We start from the raw sequence: 20,369 nt of genomic DNA on the forward strand, positions 1-20,369 counted from the left end.
GTGTTCTTTGTTAACCAGGTCATTCCTTTATCTGTCCATTGCACATTGCCTTCAAGCGCTCTAGAATTGAATACCATCATAAGGTATCTTTCAATGTGGAGTCTCATCTCTGAGATGAGGTTGCAAGCTCTACAACTATAAATTACAACTTGTGAATTTTTTTTACTTATTCATTTTTGGTACCAAAGACTGATGGCATGCCTAACTAATAACTATAAAAAGAGCCAATCCTTATTAAAGAAAAAGTACCAGTTTCTGAAAGTGTTATAACATCCAAAATATCTGAAGCACCCAGAATAATTACTTCACACTTTCACTGAACATTTTACTGTAGTGAGGCCCTGGGGAATAGACTAAAGAGTGACAGGCTGTTAGTTCTGCCACATTTCAAACAAAGTGAGATACCTTTAGTTTTTGCTTGGTTTCTTCAGAGATGCTCCCTTTCGGGGAGAGCAGGGTCGGAGTCGGGGGGGTGACGGTGATTTCCGGGGGGAACTTGGTCACCGCTGACGGGATGACGAGCTTTGGCATGTTGGGTGGGATACGGGATCGTACCCGACTGCTCTCCGGCTGCTGCTTGGACTGCTGGCTTCCAGGAGAGAGCTGGTCCGGAGACGAGCTGGAGGGGTCTGCTGCTTGACAAAAAAACACAAGGGAAACCTATTAAAACACACTGCACAATTTCTTATCCAAAAGATGTTGCAACATTAACAGCTTTGGCCCAAAGAGTTTTGTCCTTGGCCTTTCACACATGGCTGGTGGTACTATTCCTAAACACAGCAGTTCAGTTCCTATTGCTCAAGTGCCCTGTCCACTTAAAATTGGTGGTAAAATCAAAGTTCAAAACAGTGATTGAATGAAATTGTGGCTGCTCAGTCCTTGTGTCCCTACCATGGCTGGAGGAGTGAGGGGGGTTCCCACTGGCCTCCAGCTCTCCGAAGGGGTTCTCCATCAGCCAGCCAGGGGCCTCCTGGCCCGGGTTCACAGTTGCCATCTTCATCTGCTGGCAGAGGTGTGACTCCTGCTGCCGATAGCCCAGCCCCTCCAGAGACTCGTCTGAGAGACACAGAGAAGCACCGTGAGCCGGAGTATCATTCAGCACTGCTTTGACACACAACACAAACAAACGGTTTTGAAATGCCTAATTTCCACATATTGTTATTTCAGTTAATCCTACAACCCTTTGTCAAGGCGAAAGCAGAGAGACTACTTAAGAGGCCCAAATCTGGTTGTGCGGGGGGGGGGGGGTTCCTTTGTAACCTCGGGGAGAGATAAAACTAGTGCACGCACTACAAAAGGAAAGCAAACTCGCCAAGATAAACAAGAACCAGCATGAAATCTCCAGATATCACCTTGTCCTGTCTAGGTTAACCACAACATAGAGACCACCATACTGTGGTAAAGCAAACAAATAAATGGTCAAATGACAGGGGCTTATTCACAGAAATACACAGCACATGGTAAACAGTGTTTAGTATACAACATAGTAGAAAAGGACAGGTTTTCTGTGTGGCTGCTGCACTGTGTCTGGGCAATGCGTGCCAAACTGGATGCTCTGGTCATATTGAATGCAGGTGGCTATAGACAGGATTATGTCAGTGACCTCCATCCACTGTGTGCACAACAATGACTGTTTACCAGACAGTTAGTTACCTTAAGAATTTGTTGAAGAGTCACAGCAGTTTCCGTTTGAAGATGAAAATGCATATTGTACTCGGAGGAAGCTGAATCTAATTTGAAAATACACAGGCATTGTTAATCGCATAATTAACAATACCCCCATGGCTAAGTTAACGAATGCAACCCAATGAGAGGTCTCACATTACAATTTGATAAAACATGTAGGACATCTAAAGTAATTTCCAGCTCTCCAATTAAATAGTAAATCAGGAAAGATTTTCTCAAACTGCTCCCCTCTTGATTCGTCAAAACACAATGCTCCCTCAATCTCATCATCGAAATGTATCAATCTGTTTGTACCACTGAATCACAGAGAAATGAGAAATTATGATGCAGGGCTCCAGACTGCGACTGAAAAACAAACTAAATTTAACGCTCAGATTGTGCGAAAGAAAATATGCCAATGTGCTTGCTGTGGTGTATTTAATATCATAAACATAGCAGAATGAACTCACTGCAATTTAACTTGTATTTACTGAAGAATAAACAGTATGTAAATGATAAGAGCTGTCTGTTACATGCTGTCAGATCAGGATTCACTAACACTGAGCATGGGAGCTGCAGCAATTTAATTATTAATAAAAATATTAAACATATAAACATGGAGTTCATTGCAGTCATCAGCTGCATAACATAACCATTCAGCAGAATGAGGCAACAAAACAGGTGGGTACAGACACAACAAACCTGCTTGTAATGGGGTAGGTCTCGGCTTTACAACAGCAGTTTAAGATTGCACATAGTTACTGGTACACCTGGTGGTCCCTGCTGGACACTGGTACTTGAGATGAAAATGTTGAAAAGCACTGGACTAGAAGATAGAATGGGATACTGGACCTCTGGACAAGCTCCTACATGCTGTTCTCAAAGCATTGACAGTGAATGTAATAAGACAGTATTGCAAACCTCTTTAACCATGTTGCCAGGGTTACCACTCTTTGTAGATTTCTCTAACAAGTACCCAAATGCACAGCTCCCTTTCTCTCCAGGGCTATGTCTGCAGGTGTGAGAATACGTGTGTGAGTGAGAGACAAAGAAAGAGAGTGCGACCTCCACCTGCACTTCAACTTGCTTTTAAAACACATGAACTACTCCCTTGGGTGTTCAGATGTCTTGTGAGGCCGGAGTTTCACGGTTTGGTTCTCGCTCAGCTCGACAAATAGCCAGTGGAGAAGCACCCGTACCCATACCGTACCGAGCCCTCACGGGTCGGGTGTGCCAGTGGAGAAGCACCCGTATCGAGCCCTCATGAGTCGGATGTGCCAGTGGAGAAGCACCCGTACCCGTACCATACCGAGCCCTCACGGGTCGGGTGTGCCAGTAGAGAAGCACCCATACCCATACCGTACCAAGCCCAATTAAAGCTTGTATTTGAACTCAATTATGTATTTATAAAAAATAAATCATTATTGATTAAAATAATGGATTGAACCTGTTTACTTTGTAACAGTCAAGTGTTTTGGCCTATACTGTTTCCTATTTTGATATAATCTATAGCACTGTTTTGCCATCCAGTTACTGCCATGCCTTTTACAATACTCAACAGCATTAACATTGTTGCTAATACTTTCCCAGATCTCTAACACAGAGCTACACCTGGATACCAAGACTGCTGCAATATTACAAAACCGTCAAAAGGCTGCTAAATACACAGAGAAGGTTTTGATGTCTGAATTACATGCACACCTTGATTTGCATAGATTTTCAATTGTTGAGAAAAGGGTGCTAAGTGGAGAAGCTAATTGCTAAATATTGTATTAAAAATCGAAAAAAAATAAATAAATACTGCCACTTGCTAAACAATTAGCCCATTGCTATTGGACACATTTAAATCAATATTATTTAAAAGGCGGTCTATCACATATTTTTAATTCAGTGAATTCATGTTTTTTTTTTTTGTGTGTGTCTGTGGAGTTGCTCATTCTCCTGTTTAAACCGTGAGCTCTGTACTACTTTGCTTTTGAAACATTCCCATGCTAAACACTAACCAGGTCAGGCATGAGAAAACCCTACGCAACAAAAATACATTTTCCACAGTATATTTCTTCACATGGCCTACAGGGGGCACCTTCACACCAGGCTTTGTAACGTGATCAATCCACATGGTTGCCTGTGCCCGTGATGTCATTTTCTTTGATTTAACAACTATCCCAGTGCCACTTGCCAAGTAGGGGCTTGAGCCACACAAAACACTGCTAGGATAGAACTGTGCTATGCAGTTATTGTTACAGGTATATGCAGTGCAGGAATAGGAATAACATCCCTCTGTACAGTATAGAAACTGGCATTGGCTACAGCCAGGCTCAGTGAAGGCAGGTGCTTTGAGGTCTTTACCACCTTGATCCAGACCCAAACAAACAATCAGCTCTCTCTTCTATTCAACCCCGAGCAAATACCAACAGGGCTGACAGACCCCTATAAGAGGCAAAACCAGTACCACCTACTGGGTATGTGTATAGATAGATAGATAGATAGATAGATAGAGATATTATAAACTCAATACAAAGACTTTACTGGTAAAAGGGATAATGCATCTGTATAATACCCAGGGTTCAGCAGACCCTGCAATCCTGTTCTGTGCACAGCAAACCTCCCTGGAACATGATTAGAACTCCCTCATCTATTAGGATGTTACATTTGCAGTAAATTACGCATTATCTCCATATGAAAATGACTCCCTCCGCTCCCAAACCCACCCATTATTACAACTCAAGCTACATGATGCATTCAGAAGATTGTGTGTCATTAGCAAGGAAGGCTTATTTTACAAACCACGTGAAGTTTTTTTTTTTTTTTTTTGATGTACTTATGCCTACTTCAAACTCAAGTGAAACACAACAGAGTAAGCTGCCCACCTTCAAAGCTGTTAATGCTGCATGTCCATATAACAACATTATCACCGCTGCATGCCTGTTTATGTAAAACCTTACCTTGTTTTAACAACTCTCTACTCTACCACTTCAAAAGCATCTCTCTCTCTCTATATAAAGATTCCTATCAATGCTGAAAGTGCAGTAAATGACCCACTGACATGAACGTCCATCACTTACGTCAACACTAAAATTCATTACATTCATTTAAACACGGTTTTCAAAAATTGTATTTATTTTTAAACATATTTCACCAGGAAAAAAAGTCATGCATTATTGTATTAACTGCACATTATGTGCAACCACAAGGCAGGGTCAAGTGATCAATTAACTAACTGTCTCAAAGTGATGTTGTTTATCCTCGTTCCCATAGAGACCAGCTAAAGCAAATGCTTTCCTTCCAATACTGGGCCCCTAATCACGAATACTGTGTAAGAAGTGTAGCAGTCTTCCGACAATGCCCCATCCGATGGAACCCCCGTTTCTACTTGCCACCATAGCCATATTCTTTATTGCTTTAATTTCTTTATTCTCCACTTTGACTTATTGATCTTCTACACACACATTAAGTGTTGCACATGACTCCTAGAATCTTCATTTATTGAACAGGCCCTTGACTGGTGAGCATTGGACCACATATCAGATTCTACAGTGCTACAAAAAAGTGTTTTTCATATAATACCAACTGAATAAACAAAGTGACCTGTACACGATTAGGTAGGCTTTGGTCTTTTATGGGGATGGGATGGCCCTCACACACGCTACTCACCCCCCTGTGTTAGATAGGCCATGGTGGAGGCGGTGTCGGCCTGTGCCCCTCTGATCCGAGTCCCGTCCTGCAGCTCCGCCTGGCCACTGGCCTGGGAGCAGTAGGAGGAAGTCGGGTGCTGCTGCTGCTGCTGCCTGTGTTGTTTGGCCTGCAGGTCCCCGCTCAGCCTGGCCGTGCTGTCCGATGAAGGAGTGTGGTCAGGCGTTCCTGCCGCGGACTGCAAGGGGCAGGAGGACGCGGTGGTGGGGGTCACGGGGAAGAAGAGATCCCTGTGCTCCTTGTGCTTGGGAGTAGTGGGGGTGTCGCCTGTTGACTGAAAAAAAAAAAACAATACAAAATCAATACTCTGGGATATTAAAAGAGGATACGTGTCTGAGATCTTGTTTGAAGGGACATCCTAGTGGAATTGAATACCCAGCAAATAGGTGAATTATGTTTATTCCGGCCAGGGACATCTGCTCTTATTCGAGTGCCATGAGTAGGCAGGACCTGCAGGTTATGAAGTTATCATTTTTCATTGTAGGTTAAAAAATAAAAAGCATAATGGAATTATCAGAGGCAGTAGTTTGTTTACTGCTTCTTTGTATTTTAGTGAAAATGCTTGTACCAATTTATGAGCCAAACAGAATCATATGCAGACAAAAAAAAAAAAATTCAACATTTTAGATTTCATAAAATATACAATTCAGTCTCTCTATTTTATTTTCATAGCACAACAAAACAGCAGCACCCATAAAACATCTACAACACTACTGCCGTATAAAAATGATAAAAGTCTGATCCACCAAGCTTGGAAAGACAAAGCTTACCCACTTCAGTCCTCCTTTAAAGCCAGGTATTCCAGCTATTGAGAAAGAATCCAGTGTTCTGCCAGGAGTCGTGGTATTGTTGAGCCCCAGAATGAACACGACGCAGGGTGCCTCCATCCCTCCCCCCCGTTTTAAAGGATCACTCACAAGGACAAGGGCTACGAGTAAAACCTGTAACCATGGACTGAGAGCACAGCGATGGGGCGCCATAGCAACCAGGAAAATGAAACGACGGAACAAGCAAAATGGATGCACTCCAAGTCTAATCTAACAGATCACAAAGCAAGAGGGGTTTTTTTTGTTTGTTGTTATTCCATATGCATTCACCTTTAAAAGATGCTCCGAGTGCTTTTACAAATGTGGCAAAGCGTTTGGGATTTGTGAGGGTACAGCGATAGCCATAATATTAAAACTGCAATTAAAAAGGTGTGTGAATTTAGTGTGAAAAGGTCTACTAAAATACAATTAAAAAAACCCCACCCACATCAGGACACTCTGGCCATGAATGATGAACACTTTCTCACTAATCTGGAGCTTTACGAATGTGCCCTATGAGTTCAGAACAGGGCAGGCAGCCCAAAAAACAAAGCAAAAGTGTAGTAGGAGGTCCTGCAAAACTTTCAGGTGCCTACCAAAGTCCCCAAAACAGACGGTTTCCCTGGATTTCTAAATATCACAACAACCCACAATCCTGCCCAATTCGAAACTGATGGAACATGTCACACTCCCAGCAGAGAGGGGGGGGGGTTAAAACCGCCACTCTAGTTGAATTCTATGGCAATAACCAGACTGAAACAAATGCTTCCTTTTTTGTAACCCTGATACGTCCTGACCATGCCAGAGAGTAAAATATAAACAATATACAGTACAATATACACTACTGTCAGCATTTACCCCCGTATGCTCTGGTAGAATGGAGGGCCCTGGGTTTGTACAGTAAATGATATTGATAAGGTATGAGAAATGTGCATTAAATAACAATCACCGTTTGCTTTAAACCAGTGGTCCTCAGTTGCGGCTCTTTGAATCCAGTCCAGGGCCTTGTTCCAACAAGGTTTTTATTTAATTGAACCTTGGCACACCTGCGTAGTTGTATTTGTAATTACCATATAACTGATCAATTACAGTTCAATTACACACCTCTCCAAGCTTAATCATTCACAGTTTCATGTTGTGTTTCACACTGAGCAAACATTCTTCTCGTTTTTTCAACCACTTTTAGTGACCCCATTTGTTTGAAAAAGCATTACACACTGTATTGTGTTTCTGTATTTGTACCTGGCATCACTGCTTGGTAAAATAAACAGAGTAAACATGTTAATGTGTGGAGCTGTTCATGTTGCTTTTTAGTGTAATTCTAATTAGAATTGCAATTGCTGCAGCATAATTGTAACCATGTATAATTAAACAAAATAGCATTTTAATTACAATTTCAGCAAATAATTCTGCTGTAATTGAAATTGTAACTGACCCCAGGTCTGTAACACACTAAACTGTTTCCAGGCCTACATGGCACGGGTACTTTTTAAAAACAACCACACATACTTGTCAAGAATAAGAATTATGTAAAAAAATTTAATGAAAAGGTAGGTATTGGTGCCTTTGAAGCCCAGTGCTATTTTATTGTGGTTGCTTGGTTCTGGACAGACAACAACCAAGTCAAAAAACGTGATTCTTCCAACACTGCAGACCTGAAACTTGTTTTCACAGGCTGGGTTTATTATGATATCCAGAGCTTTAAAAGACAGAATGAGGATGCCGAATCCCTTGAGAGCTACTAATGCAGTCCAGCTATTCTACAGAGCGTTGCAACGGCTCTGCTCGTTAATTCATTTTACAATACTAGTCCCGCACAGCTTTAAAAGAAAATGAGAAGCCCTTTTTTATTGCAACTTGTATGTTAGGAACACACACCCTCCTCCACGACTCTAAATACAAAACCAGAGCTATCGGTACCAAGAGAAAGTGCTGTAGATCCCCATGATCTACATTCAGCGTCTGTAATAAAAGCAAGTGTGACACACATAGACAGGCATAACCCCAGACTGCGACTCTCTCAATATCAAAGTGCGAAAGAATGTTATATAGTTATATAGTCTTAATCACAATTTGGTAAGGAGTTCTCTAAATGCACAATTTAACTCATGTGACATATGTAAATACATGCCATACTATTACATTGTATTTAACTGTCTATCGCATATTAAAAATAATTATCAACTTGGGGTACTACAATTCTAGCAACGCCACCGTTACTCTGACTGAAAACCATAAAAGTGTGTCTTACGACTGGTGCGTCACAATTATTGTGTTGAGCCATTTCTTAGATTCAGCAGATGAGAGAATTAATATTCTTGATTTGATAACACACATCAGCAAGTTTCACCCCCTCCCCAAACCCGTTTGGCTGCCACAACAACCTGCCAGTAACTTGGAGAGTGCGATACGGTAACCAGGCCTTACTAACTCTACGAGAAACCACGTCCCCACGAGGTACTGTACCAGGAACATGACTCACCTCCCAACTGTTAAAAATACAAACTCAACGTAATGTAAGAGAGCAGTCCTGTTTTCACTAGTGCGCGCCACCAATAACACCACAGTGACAAATTGTTTAAGGGAAACAGCCATCCTACTGTTGAGGGGAACTTTTTGATCAACTAGATGTTCATTTTTAGTGTCAATTTTTGTTTTATCAAACTTGTTTACTCCCTATGGTTTTCAAATGCTACTAATAATAATGAAATCTGAAGACTATACATTACAGATTCAACCCAATCGTATCACACTTTAGATCTAGAGGAAAGCCTCACGATGTCTCTGAGGAAATGAACACACTGCTGCCTGATGAGATCTTTGAGATCCAGAGAAAATGATGCTGCAAGCCTTCAAGACCCAGGGAACCACACAGCACTACTTTCACCTGTTTAGCCTTAAACCAGTAGAGCCCAGTTTTACCTTTCCTTGTTGAATGATTCTATATTAACATAACCAGACATCAATACCTGCTACAAATTAAAAATGAGTCGACAGATTTGAACGTCAACAAAGAATTCAGTCCCGTACTGGGGAATTCCTGTTGTCTGTCTTTGTTAATTGTGCAACTAGTTTTGCCCCATTGTTGCACTGACTAATGAAATAAGTGGGTTATAAAAGTCATTGCGGTAGATAAATATTTCTTCTGGTGTTATTTTATATTTTCCACTGCGAGTATATTTTAAAAAGGTCATGTATACATAGTTTTTATATTAAATGATGAATAATGAGCTTTGCTAAGGCTTTTGGAGAACTAATAAACAGACAGGCTTCAATGCACAAGGCTAACATGCTTCCCCACAATCAGTCTTGATGAGCCTTTTCAGAAGCAGTTTTTAGCTGGAATAGTTAGTAAGCAGGATGAATAACAATCCATGCAAAAAGTACATAGTAGGCTATCAAAGAGGTAAGAGATTCGATACTAGGAAAATGTAATCCCTTTAATACTAGGACAACTTCTTTAAATACAAATTATTGGCATAATACATTGCAAGGTGCCACATGAACTGTTACACAGAAGGAGTGTAACTGTATTCCAATTTGAGCAAGATAAGGGGAAGCCCTGCGAAGGGAATGGAAAACCCCTTGATCCGGGGGACTTGTGTCTGAGGTTAGCTCAGTCGACAGCAGCTTCACGTAAATTACAAGATCAAACGCTGCATGGTTTACCACTTGAAGGTACTCGCTGCTCCCACTGCACACTTACAGTTAAGCACCACAGGTCAAAAGTCAAATCGCTTCAAAAGAATAATAATAAAAAAAAACAACTGGGTCCTGCGTTCAGGAGCAGCACCAGCTAAGAGTGGTGTTCCACATGCCCAAAGAAAACCAACTCCCACGTCATGACTGTGTTAAGGTTGCTTCATACTTCAGACTCCCACCTCATTTCTGGTCGGAGTCGAGGGTCTCTGACCGTGTGCCACAGGTCAGAATTACGTCAGCCACACTCTTGCGACTTGCCTCTTTTTTGGAAAGTCGTACAGCATTTTCTCATGCGTCTGCGATCTGAAACCGCACAGGGTTGGATAATGCTGAAATGTCAACATCTGCTGCATGGTTGGAGTGAAGCTGCACAGCTTTAGAGCTGCCTGCGCCGGACGTATCGCAATCATCTGCAATAGAAGTATGAACCAACCCTTAGAGTTGCTGAATTATTATTTTAATTAACGGAAAAGATAGTTTGTAAGTTACTTTGCTTTGGCATCTTATAAATTTTTTGGGGAAAAAAAAATAAAGTTACTATAGATTCAGGACATGAAGGATACCACTTCTGAAAAATAAAACCCTAAGAACACTTTTCATTAAGTGTCTCTAATTACTGTGTATTTACATAGTAGTTACAGTAGGAAATACGTGTGTACTTGCACATAATTACAATGTTATCATGCATATTTACAGGATACTTCATGCGTAAATCTTTTTGCATGATATATGCAAGTACACAATTGTATCAGAAAAGGGTTAGGTGTAGAGTTAAGGTTATATCGTGCAAAAAGATTTACACATTAAAAAAAGTACATTGCAACTATGTGTAAGTACACATGTATTTACTAATGAACTACTATATAAATACACAATAATTAGAGACAATGTAAAGTGTTACAAAATCCAGAATACAATATCAATCCAATCTATTAAAGTGGGATTTATATGGCATACTGGAAAAGATTTACTGTAATTCTTTTGTTAGTTCTACGTGGTACCACCATACAGCATCTCTCAACACAGGATAACAAGTAGCTACAAAAATAAATAAATAAGAAAATAATAATAAACTCATTACAGCAAGGTTTTGTGTTAGAAAACAATGTAGCAGATTTATGTTTCCTTTGAAATCAATGGCTCTGTATTTTTTTTTCTAATCTGCTGCCTGAACCCCTTCACCCCAGCAACAGCCTGCTGCGAGGCAGCGCCTGGGCTGATTGAATCATACTCTATTTTTTAGATTTTTCTTTAGTAAGATCTGAGCTCTGGCAATTGAAAGCAATGCAGAGCGGCTGACTGATTGCCTTGGAAACGTTCAAATTCAATCCTGAAGTACTGGGCACTGCAGCAGACTGACAACAATAATAAAAAATCAAGGAGGCAGCGCAGGCTGGAGAAACAAAACAACAACTACAACGCTGCTCATGCCAGAGGCAGACTCCACAACACTGCAGCACTGCCGTTAAATCTTTAATGAACACAGTGGCAGATTTTTTTTTCATTATTACAAAACTCATTACTTAATGTTACACCCTTGAGCTGTCTTCTTTATCGTTGCACTGCAGGTCTGCATTAAATAAACCTGCAATCAAATCTATATATCTCTATGTGGCGAGATTCTGTAGCAATACCCATCACAGCTACAAGCAGGTTCCTCTGGGGATATACCTTCCGGTCGCGTCGAGATTGAGCAGAGTAGGTATTGGAGATCATGGCAAGTTCAGGGATGATTACCTGTCTGCCTAGAAACAAGAGGCTTGCATGCAACTAGATGGACTGATATCACCCATTGGCACAAAAATAAATATGCATGGACACGCAGCTCACCTAGCAGGGTTAGAAACACCCTTGTAGAGATCAGCACCATGAAAACATCAGCTATAATCACAGCAGGTCGAGTAGCAAGGTTTAATCAAATCTGGTCGAGTGGTTGTGAAGGTTTCGCTTCGTTACCCCATCCAATCAGAGCGTACGGAACATCTACACCACAATTGGATTGGCTGTTCCATCTAAAAAGCCTGACATGCTTACATACAGGCAGAGGTATCATACTGTCACAAGGTAATAAAAGGTTCTGCAACACGTTCAAGTTTAAGGCATCCTACCTGTTTCTGTGTAGACGTGGCCATTTGTATCTGACAGAATTTCACTGCTTGATCCAGAGCTGCATCTTCGTCGACCTGAAGAGAAAGATAAATTAAATATGAAAAGCACTGTACTGGATGAATTAAATATGGCCTCTTGCAGTGAGCACAGGGCTATTATTATTATTATTATTTATTTCTTAGCAGACGCCCTTATCCAGGGCGACTTACAATTGTTACAAGATATCACATTATACATTATTTCACATTATACAGATATCACATTATTTTACATACAATTACCCATTTATACAGTTGGGTTTTTACTGGAGCAATCTAGGTAAAGTACCTTGCTCAAGGGTACAACAGCAGTGTCCCCTACTGGGGATTGAACCCACAACCCTCCGGTCAAGAGTCCAGAGCCCTAACCACTACGCCAATGCCAATTATTCGGTCTCCTACGATAGATACAGATTTCCTTGGTGCTAATAAATAGTTGACCATGTCCAGGGGTGAAATTCTCAACAAACAAGTGCAGCTACTCGTATGCACAGCCGGGTGTAAACATTTTAATAATTGAGACAATGAGTGCCAATGCATAAATACTTTAACAATGTATATATATACACATTTATATATACAAAATAAGCCTTAAAAATTAACTGATCAATTATAACCAATTCACCATAAACAATGACGCTAAAAACTGACAGCTTTGTACCCTCCGCTTGTATCACTCAGTCATGTACTGTAAGGTAACACTTAAGTTAAACCTTGAATGACAAGCATTAAGAAATATTACACTATGCAGTAACTGCTGTAGAGCTGGAGTTTTGTTTCAAGATATCCTAAAAAAGGGATGATGTTATAAAAAATGCTATTTAAAAAAAAAAAAAAACACAACTGCTATGAAAAAAGATACAAAAAGGCTAAGGTCAAACAATGCACAATAGGGGCTAAATACCTCTCAATGTATTATGTAACAGGCACTACTACTACTAATGTACTTGGCCATTTTAATCTCCATAGTATTCTCTGAAATCATCCCCATACTTTCCAGACCCTGGCTACTCACCTACAACAGGACCTGGCCATGCTGCAATAATAGCTTTGGATTAGAACACATATCCCTGTTTCTTTTATTTATTTTGTACTTATTACTTATCTTCCAATATTATGTTCTGTGTGCTTCTCTGTTGGTTTTTGTGTAGATTAATTACCACAATCTATATTCCAGAAAAAGATTTCAGGCAGAAACAGTATAAATGTTGTTATTTTGTTGTTATTTTATCCTTAGTATTGTGGTTTCTGGCAAAAGACACATTTTCATAAAATAATATCCATTACTCTGGTTTATTTCTGCTATTTATTTATGTTATTGTTAATCCCTACTGTCCCACACATCACTTGCCATTTTAGAAAATTTTGCGCAAATCTTGGCAATGTGGTAAATCGGTGCAAAGCAAAACACGTTTTTATAATTACTTGTAATATTTCACAACTATAATTTATGGCGAACACGGACGTGGATTTTTGCCTTAAAATTCATGTGCTTCAATGTTCGTTTAGAATATTTCAGATAGTTTCTACGCCACACTAAAGAAAATAATTATGACTTCATAATAATGATAATTACGCCATATCGCTGTTTTCACATTGCACTGCTAAAGTCTTCTATCGTTGATCAACAAATGAGCACTGACACAAAGCGTAATGGGCGGAGATTTGTGCCAAAATGAAATCTGATCAGAATGAAAGCTCGACCAATCAACATGCAGTGATTATACTGACGTTAATGGTGGCCAATAGCAGCCAACAGAAACAGAAGCAGTATGGGGAAACAAAATGCAAGCAGCACGAACTGTGCTGAACGAAAGCATATTTCAGAAACGCTGTGCTAGATGGAATGCATCTGCGTTGGATGAAAAGCAGATTAAATAAATCCCGGTACCCAGTACCGGCATCAAAATAAGACCCGGTACAAAAGTACCGGAGAGTACCGGCAGAATTCCACCTCTGACCATGTCTATCCCAAAAATAACGAGAAATAAAGTGGTATCCTGTACGTACATTTTAATTTCCACTATTCTTATTGTATTTATTTGTTCTGTGTTGTAGCTTGTTGCTACTTTCCGTGGGATGTCACTGACAAACACAATCCCAGTTGAACAAAATGTGTTCCCTGTACAGTGAAGCAATTCCCTGCACCTTGCCTTGTCGTTCTCACTACACCGCACAGCGATCTAAGAATAATAAACTGTGGGAGTCTAACCTGCAAGCATCCAAGGTATAGGATGCATGTCAATGGATTTTCAACACAATTTAGATTTCTGTTGCATATTTATTTAAACAAGCATTCCTACAGGAACCTCCTCAATCCCTTTGTCCTCTGGGTTTTTCATTATAAATCAGTTTTTTTTTGGTGCTGGGACATACTATAGAACACATTTAAAGTTCAGACATTGTACCCCCTGGAATGTGTAAATGTGAGATACAGCCCCCCTCCCTCTGACATCCAGTGCAGTTAGCCAGATACTTTGTGTACCACCAGCCCTAACAATACATTTGCTCTTGTCTTAATAATGACAAAGATGGTTTAGATTAATTGAATAGCGCCACTGTTGTACAGTGTAGGGGAGATTCCAGTGCTGTTCTCCTGCACAGTAGCTGCCCCTTCTGCATAGGGAAAACCCATCTTTTCTCATTAGTATACTCCACGGAGAGAGAGAGAGAGAGATGGAGAACAGACTAATGCACTACCATTCATTCAGTGTCTGCATGTCTGTAGTACAGGACCTCTGAGGATGGTTTCCTACTGTGAGCCTCCCTCCCTTCCCTTCCTGCCACAACTGCATAGCTGCACCTCTTATGCACTGCACATCACGACCGGGGAGCTCTGTGCTGCATTTACATCAGCTCAGGCTTTCGCCAACATACTGTATTCATTTTAAATCTACTATCCTTTCCAGTTCAAATCTTCTGCAAATTTAGGTAGCCTGCATCCATAAAAAAAATACAATCCTCTCAATTTTGAGTTGATGTTTCTATCCGATCGTTCAATGCTTTGTGCATATCTCAGATTTCTGACTTGGAGAGGTTAACCAGGAAGTTATCTTTCAGTGTTTGTGGCCGTGAGTTTTTCAAAACATGATGAAAACAGACATCTGGGTCAGACAGAAACGGCTTGGGAACAATACTATGAAGCCTGAAACTATTCAGAGAATGACTGTCAGTATGCTGATGAATGCTGAAGGAAGCTAAAAAGAACATTAAGTATTGGACTGTAATAACTAAGACTTTGTTTGCATACAAACCAAAACTGTTTCTGTTTTACTTGGAGATAAAACCAGATAAAACCAGCCAGAGTGCAACAGTTTGGTTTATAGAAGGACAGGAGGGTAATCTACTGATGAATGCAGTAAACACACACCAATTAATGATATTTTATGACTGAAGTTTTCAGTAAATTTTAAAACTTTTGACCACCTCTGTAATTACTAGTTCATTTAAAGTTTCCAAGCTAATTGCTTCAAAATGCACAGCTTTAGAAGGAAGGGGTCCGTGAGCAGTTCTTGAGCATTTTCTCCATATGCTGGCTGACCCGAGAACCAACAGGCTCTGGACCCCAGGACCCGTCGGATAACATTAATCTGCCAGGCGATCCCGGGGGCAAACGAGACACAATCCACCAAGAGAACCTCAACGTGTCACTACAAGTCTCTTTCTCACGGTCTTTAACTGAGCACACCGAGAAAGCCCTCCAGGCGAGGCGTGAGACAGTAATCGCATAAAAATGATCCTGATTCATCACCAGATTTATATTTCACAGGTTTCAACAGCACAGGAATCTTTAAGTAATCAGTGTTGGATGGCATTTGAAAAAGATCCAAGGAAACTGATCGCAGGGCTACACTGCACTGACTTACACTACTCAACAATAGCAATAAAAAGCCTTGTATTGTGAACCAAGAACTGAAACATTACATCATTTAACTCTGACTTAAACTTACTGATCTGTTGCAGTTCTACACTATTTTACCTAATGTATTAAATCACATATGATACATTTTAAAGAGATCAATGCTATTATTATTATTATTATTTATTTCTTAGCAGACGCCCTTATCCAGGGCGACTTACAATCGTAAGCAAATACATTTCAAGTGTTACAATACAAGTAATACAATAAGAGCAAGAAATACAATAACTTTTGTTCAAGCAAAGTACAAATGTGACAAACCACAATTCAATAATACAGCAGATAATAGTGATAGTTACATCAGGATATGATTAAATAGTGATAGTTACATCAGGATGTGATTAAATACAAAGTACTACAGGTTAATCACTTGGCAGATTACAGTATTCTGAAGTACAGGATTAAATGCAGTAAAATAGGGGGCAGATAAGAGCAAAATAAAGCACATTTAAATGAAGGGTGATAGTGTCCCAGGATACAAACAGAGGTGCTGTTTGAAGAGGTGAGTCTTAAGGAGGCGCCGGAATGTGGTCAGGGACTGGGCAGTCCTGACATCTGTAGGAAGGTCGTTCCACCACTGCGGAGCAAGGGTGGAGAAGGAGCGGGCTCTGGAGGCAGGGGAGCGTAGCGGAGGTAGAGCTAGTCTTCTAGTGCAGGCAGAGCGGAGAGGTCGAGTGGGGGTGTAGGGAGATGAGGGTCTGGAGGTAGCTGGGTGCAGTCTGGTCAAGGCATCTGTAGGCTAGTACAAGAGTCTTGAACTGGATGCGAGCGGTGATCGGGAGCCAGTGGAGCGAGCGGAGTAGTGGAGTAGCGTGGGCGAAGCGAGGCAGAGAGAACACCAGGCGGGCAGCAGATAACCATTTATAATAAATGGTTATCTTGCTTAACCCTACTAGACACCCTGTCACACCAGGGTTTGTACAAAACAATTCTGTAAACCCATTTGGAGACACAGACTGGAACAAGCAGACTTGGAAACAGTTTTTCTCAAAGTACAATAGGTCTGATTTCAAAGCAGGGGTGTCAAGTTTAAACGTGCACATGAATCAGTTTAGTTTACTACTGAACATATACATTCACCATTAAAATTAAACTTGTTAGCAAGTTCAATGCAAGTTTACTCACTACAAAACAATAAACCTAATGGATTTCACTCATTAACATTTCCCAGGACAGCTACGTCAATTAGCCGTGCTTTACAGATCACACGCAACACCATGTGTTTCTAAGCAATAACCTGAAACGGTTCATGCAAGTTCATAAAAGTTTTTGCAATTTCCCTGTTTACACAGACGGGACAATATCGAACTGCTCTAAGCTTCCTAGATAAGCAACAATAAATGTCTTATAAAATTTTGGCTTGTTTATCCCGCTTATCGTGGCGAATGTTTCAGGATCAGCAGGGTAGGCTGTAATGAAGTTTATTACCACTGAAATAAATTGGCCACCTAGGGTTCCACTGGGCAGTTTGTCAATCGCAAGATCAAAGATGAAGAGGCAGAATGCCCTGGGCTTCACCACAGGAGCCTGCAAAACATTAAGAGAAGCCTGAACTTGGCAGATTCAGAACCAGAGAAACACTGCCAGAGGATAGCTGGTGCAGGAGCAATTTCAAGTAACAGACCTGCTTCATTTCTGTGGTCTCAATTGAAGCTTTTACAGTATCTTGCCATATTTCGTGCAGAAATGGGGAAGTAACACATTGTCTTGTTACAGAACAAAGATAATAGAGTTTGTCATAAGCTCTACACACTGTCCCCTGCTCTGCAGGTATCCCAACAACATCTTTTTCAACATGATGTTTAAATATTTATTTGCGAGTTGAAATGATCTTTGATGAACACCACGGAGACAGGTTACCCTATATAGTGTACTGCTCAGCAAACAAAGCTTGAATACCATCAACAAAAGAGATATACCATGTAACAGAAAAATGCTAAATTCAAACACTGCAACTACTGTATTCAAATGACGTACTGTTATTAACAATAGGCTTCTGTGAGTCTAGGGTGGTGGAAATGCATTAAAACCTGTGTGCCTACCTAAGGACATACTGGCATATCCATGCTTGTTTACAAGACTGTCTAAGGCTCAGGGGTGTGATGAGCAATTATAACAGGAAGCTAATAGAGCCCAGATCAACAATAGACTTGCTGTGTGTCCCTATAAGTGCTTCATGAATTACAGGTTCTTTAATATACCACACACCATCCTCAATGTAGAACTCTCATTTTAGTTGTATCATTTGTAACCAAATTACAACTTTCAGTAATTAGAAATAAACACAATGCTTAATCTGGTCTCAGTCTGGCATCATATGTCAATGTGTCACCATAAGTTATTTAAAGATATTGCATATTTTGTCCATACATTTAATTGGGACATAACATCCTTTTAAATTTAGATTTAAAAAATGCGGCTCAGGTCCTCAAAGGCTATTCTAGTCAAGCTCTTTAAACCTGCGACTGCATCTTTTTACCTGCTTTATAGCCCCCAAAGACCAGTTACCAAAATAAATCTTGTTACCTGTTTGATTAACATGTAGGTCTCCGACATGATCGTCTCAATCCTGCCCAGGTCGTACGTCATGATTTTCTGTCCCTGTTGCCACACCCTGTAGGCATCCAATAGCAGCGTCTTCCCTGAGTCTGTGTCCTCCAGCAGCTTCCTCTTGCGGCTGGGTCTCCTCACGATGCCAGACTCCATCCCGCCAGCGCTTACGTGGGACAGTCCCTTAGCCGCTGCCTGCTGCTTGGAGCTGATGCTCAAGTCCTCCAGGGAGAGTTCTGGGGTCTTGCTGCCCTCTGGGAGCTTCTCCTCAGCTTTTGAAAAGTCTGCATCCAAAGATTTACAAGCAGAGTCTGCCTTGCTGGATTCCGGCCAGCGGCCAGCCTCCATCTCCATGGGCTCCTCAGAGCCCGGTCTTGCTGGTTCTCCCGTGGCGTCCGCTTTCTCTGCTTTCTCTGGTTTCTCCAGCTTGTCGGTCTGCTGCTTGGCCGGGCTGGGTTTGTTAGAGACGTCCGTCGTCATCTCCCCCATCAAAGACTGTGACAAGGTAGAAATGGGCTGTTCTGACACCTGTAAAAAAAAAAAATATATATTATAAAAGAAAATACATCTAGTGAAATAACTATATTACTGTACACTTCCAAAGTGGCTTCAGTTCTTAGAAGTAAACACTTTACAGCAAAAGAAGTCCGAGCAGCTAAAACATACTCAAGTCACATTATTAATTGTAGCTAGACACGAGCATTGAACAAAGACAAAGCATGAGAATGGTTCGTAAACATGAAATAAAATGGATCTGTGAGAACAATAGTGGCTGTAAAGTGGATATGATGTTCATGGAGAACTCTGTTTCTATGTTATTAATAATTCTCCCATGATGACAGCATTGTGTGTAGGCACTTCTGCATTGCATTTGTATCGCTTTAACACCATGGAACTTGTTCTTTACCCCAGTTAGTTTGTTCAGAGTGTCCTCCAGTACTTTCACATTGAGGAAAAAAGCTCTCCTGGCAAGAAGCTGGCGATCCACATCCCTCAAATATTTTCTACAAGACAGACAGACAGACGGACAATAGCAGATCAATACTGGGGCAGGTATCATAGGCGAGACATCACAGAGCCGTCATCTTTGCAGTCTTGGAAAGGGAGTTGTTTCAGGTAACACAGTCTCCACTGAATCAAAGGCATATTTAGTCTGATGTGTTCCCTACTCTTGTGATTTTGCCTGCCTGTAACAAGGTCCTGCTTCACACAGGCCCTGTCTTAAACAAAGCTGTTCGGCTGAACTGAGTGACGGCTTGTGATGTACCAAAATCTAGGCCCTAGGGCAGAACTGAACCCAGGCCCTGGAGGATGAATGCATTTAGGGCCAGCGAATTCACTTCTTTAACTATCAGCACCAGCATTATTTTTCTCTTGTAAGCACAGATCATAGTTCCCAGCCCAGCTTAGCTCAGCCACTCACTGGATGACATCCCTCCTAGCTGTACAATAGATGGAAAGCAGGATTTCACTGGGGGTATCCTGAGGGAAAGTACCTTCTTACACCTTTCTATGTAATCATTGTTATGGAACCAGCCTGCGCTGTACATTTCCATGAGGAAGTACTCACTTTCCCTGGTCCGGCGTCCTCTGGAGCATTAACGAGACTTTGAGCAGGGTGTTGTGGTCCTTGAGCTGAGACAGAACCTCTAATAGGAGAACAATGGAGCGGTTCATATGAGACGCAAAGCTACCTGGCCGATCGATTTCATCTACTGGAATTCGCCAGATTCCCTAAACAAACAAACAAACAAACAAACAATAAATATGTGGATTTACCATTCAATATACAATACATACATTTCTAAGTGGGTCACTCCATCTATAGCAGCTAAAGAGCTCTTTGACCCACACTGACATCTATATTCATTAGTACACTTACGTATT

At 40.9% G+C, this 20,369-nt stretch overlaps 1 protein-coding gene across 7 annotated transcripts in view; it reads right to left on the bottom strand.

The window, feature by feature from the left end:
- LOC117426587 (calcineurin-binding protein cabin-1-like) overlaps nucleotides 1-20,369 on the bottom strand; it is a 71,256-nt gene that overhangs the window by 3,753 nt on the left and 47,134 nt on the right. For 6 of the 7 annotated variants that reach the window (XM_059033158.1, XM_059033157.1, XM_059033156.1 and 3 more), the window contains 7 exons: nucleotides 20,053-20,216; nucleotides 19,390-19,486; nucleotides 18,459-19,010; nucleotides 11,975-12,049; nucleotides 5,320-5,632; nucleotides 892-1,056; nucleotides 406-635 (listed from right to left, as the gene is read on the bottom strand). In XM_059033158.1, the coding sequence (XP_058889141.1) occupies nucleotides 406-635; nucleotides 892-1,056; nucleotides 5,320-5,632; nucleotides 11,975-12,049; nucleotides 18,459-19,010; nucleotides 19,390-19,486; nucleotides 20,053-20,216 (1,596 nt within the window). The remainder of the gene's footprint in view (nucleotides 1-405; nucleotides 636-891; nucleotides 1,057-5,319; nucleotides 5,633-11,974; nucleotides 12,050-18,458; nucleotides 19,011-19,389; nucleotides 19,487-20,052; nucleotides 20,217-20,369) is intronic. The other variant, XM_059033154.1, reaches the window with a different exon arrangement.

Source organism: Acipenser ruthenus, chromosome 11 (assembly GCF_902713425.1).
Source record: "Acipenser ruthenus chromosome 11, fAciRut3.2 maternal haplotype, whole genome shotgun sequence".
Taxonomy (NCBI): Eukaryota; Metazoa; Chordata; class Actinopteri; order Acipenseriformes; family Acipenseridae; genus Acipenser; species Acipenser ruthenus.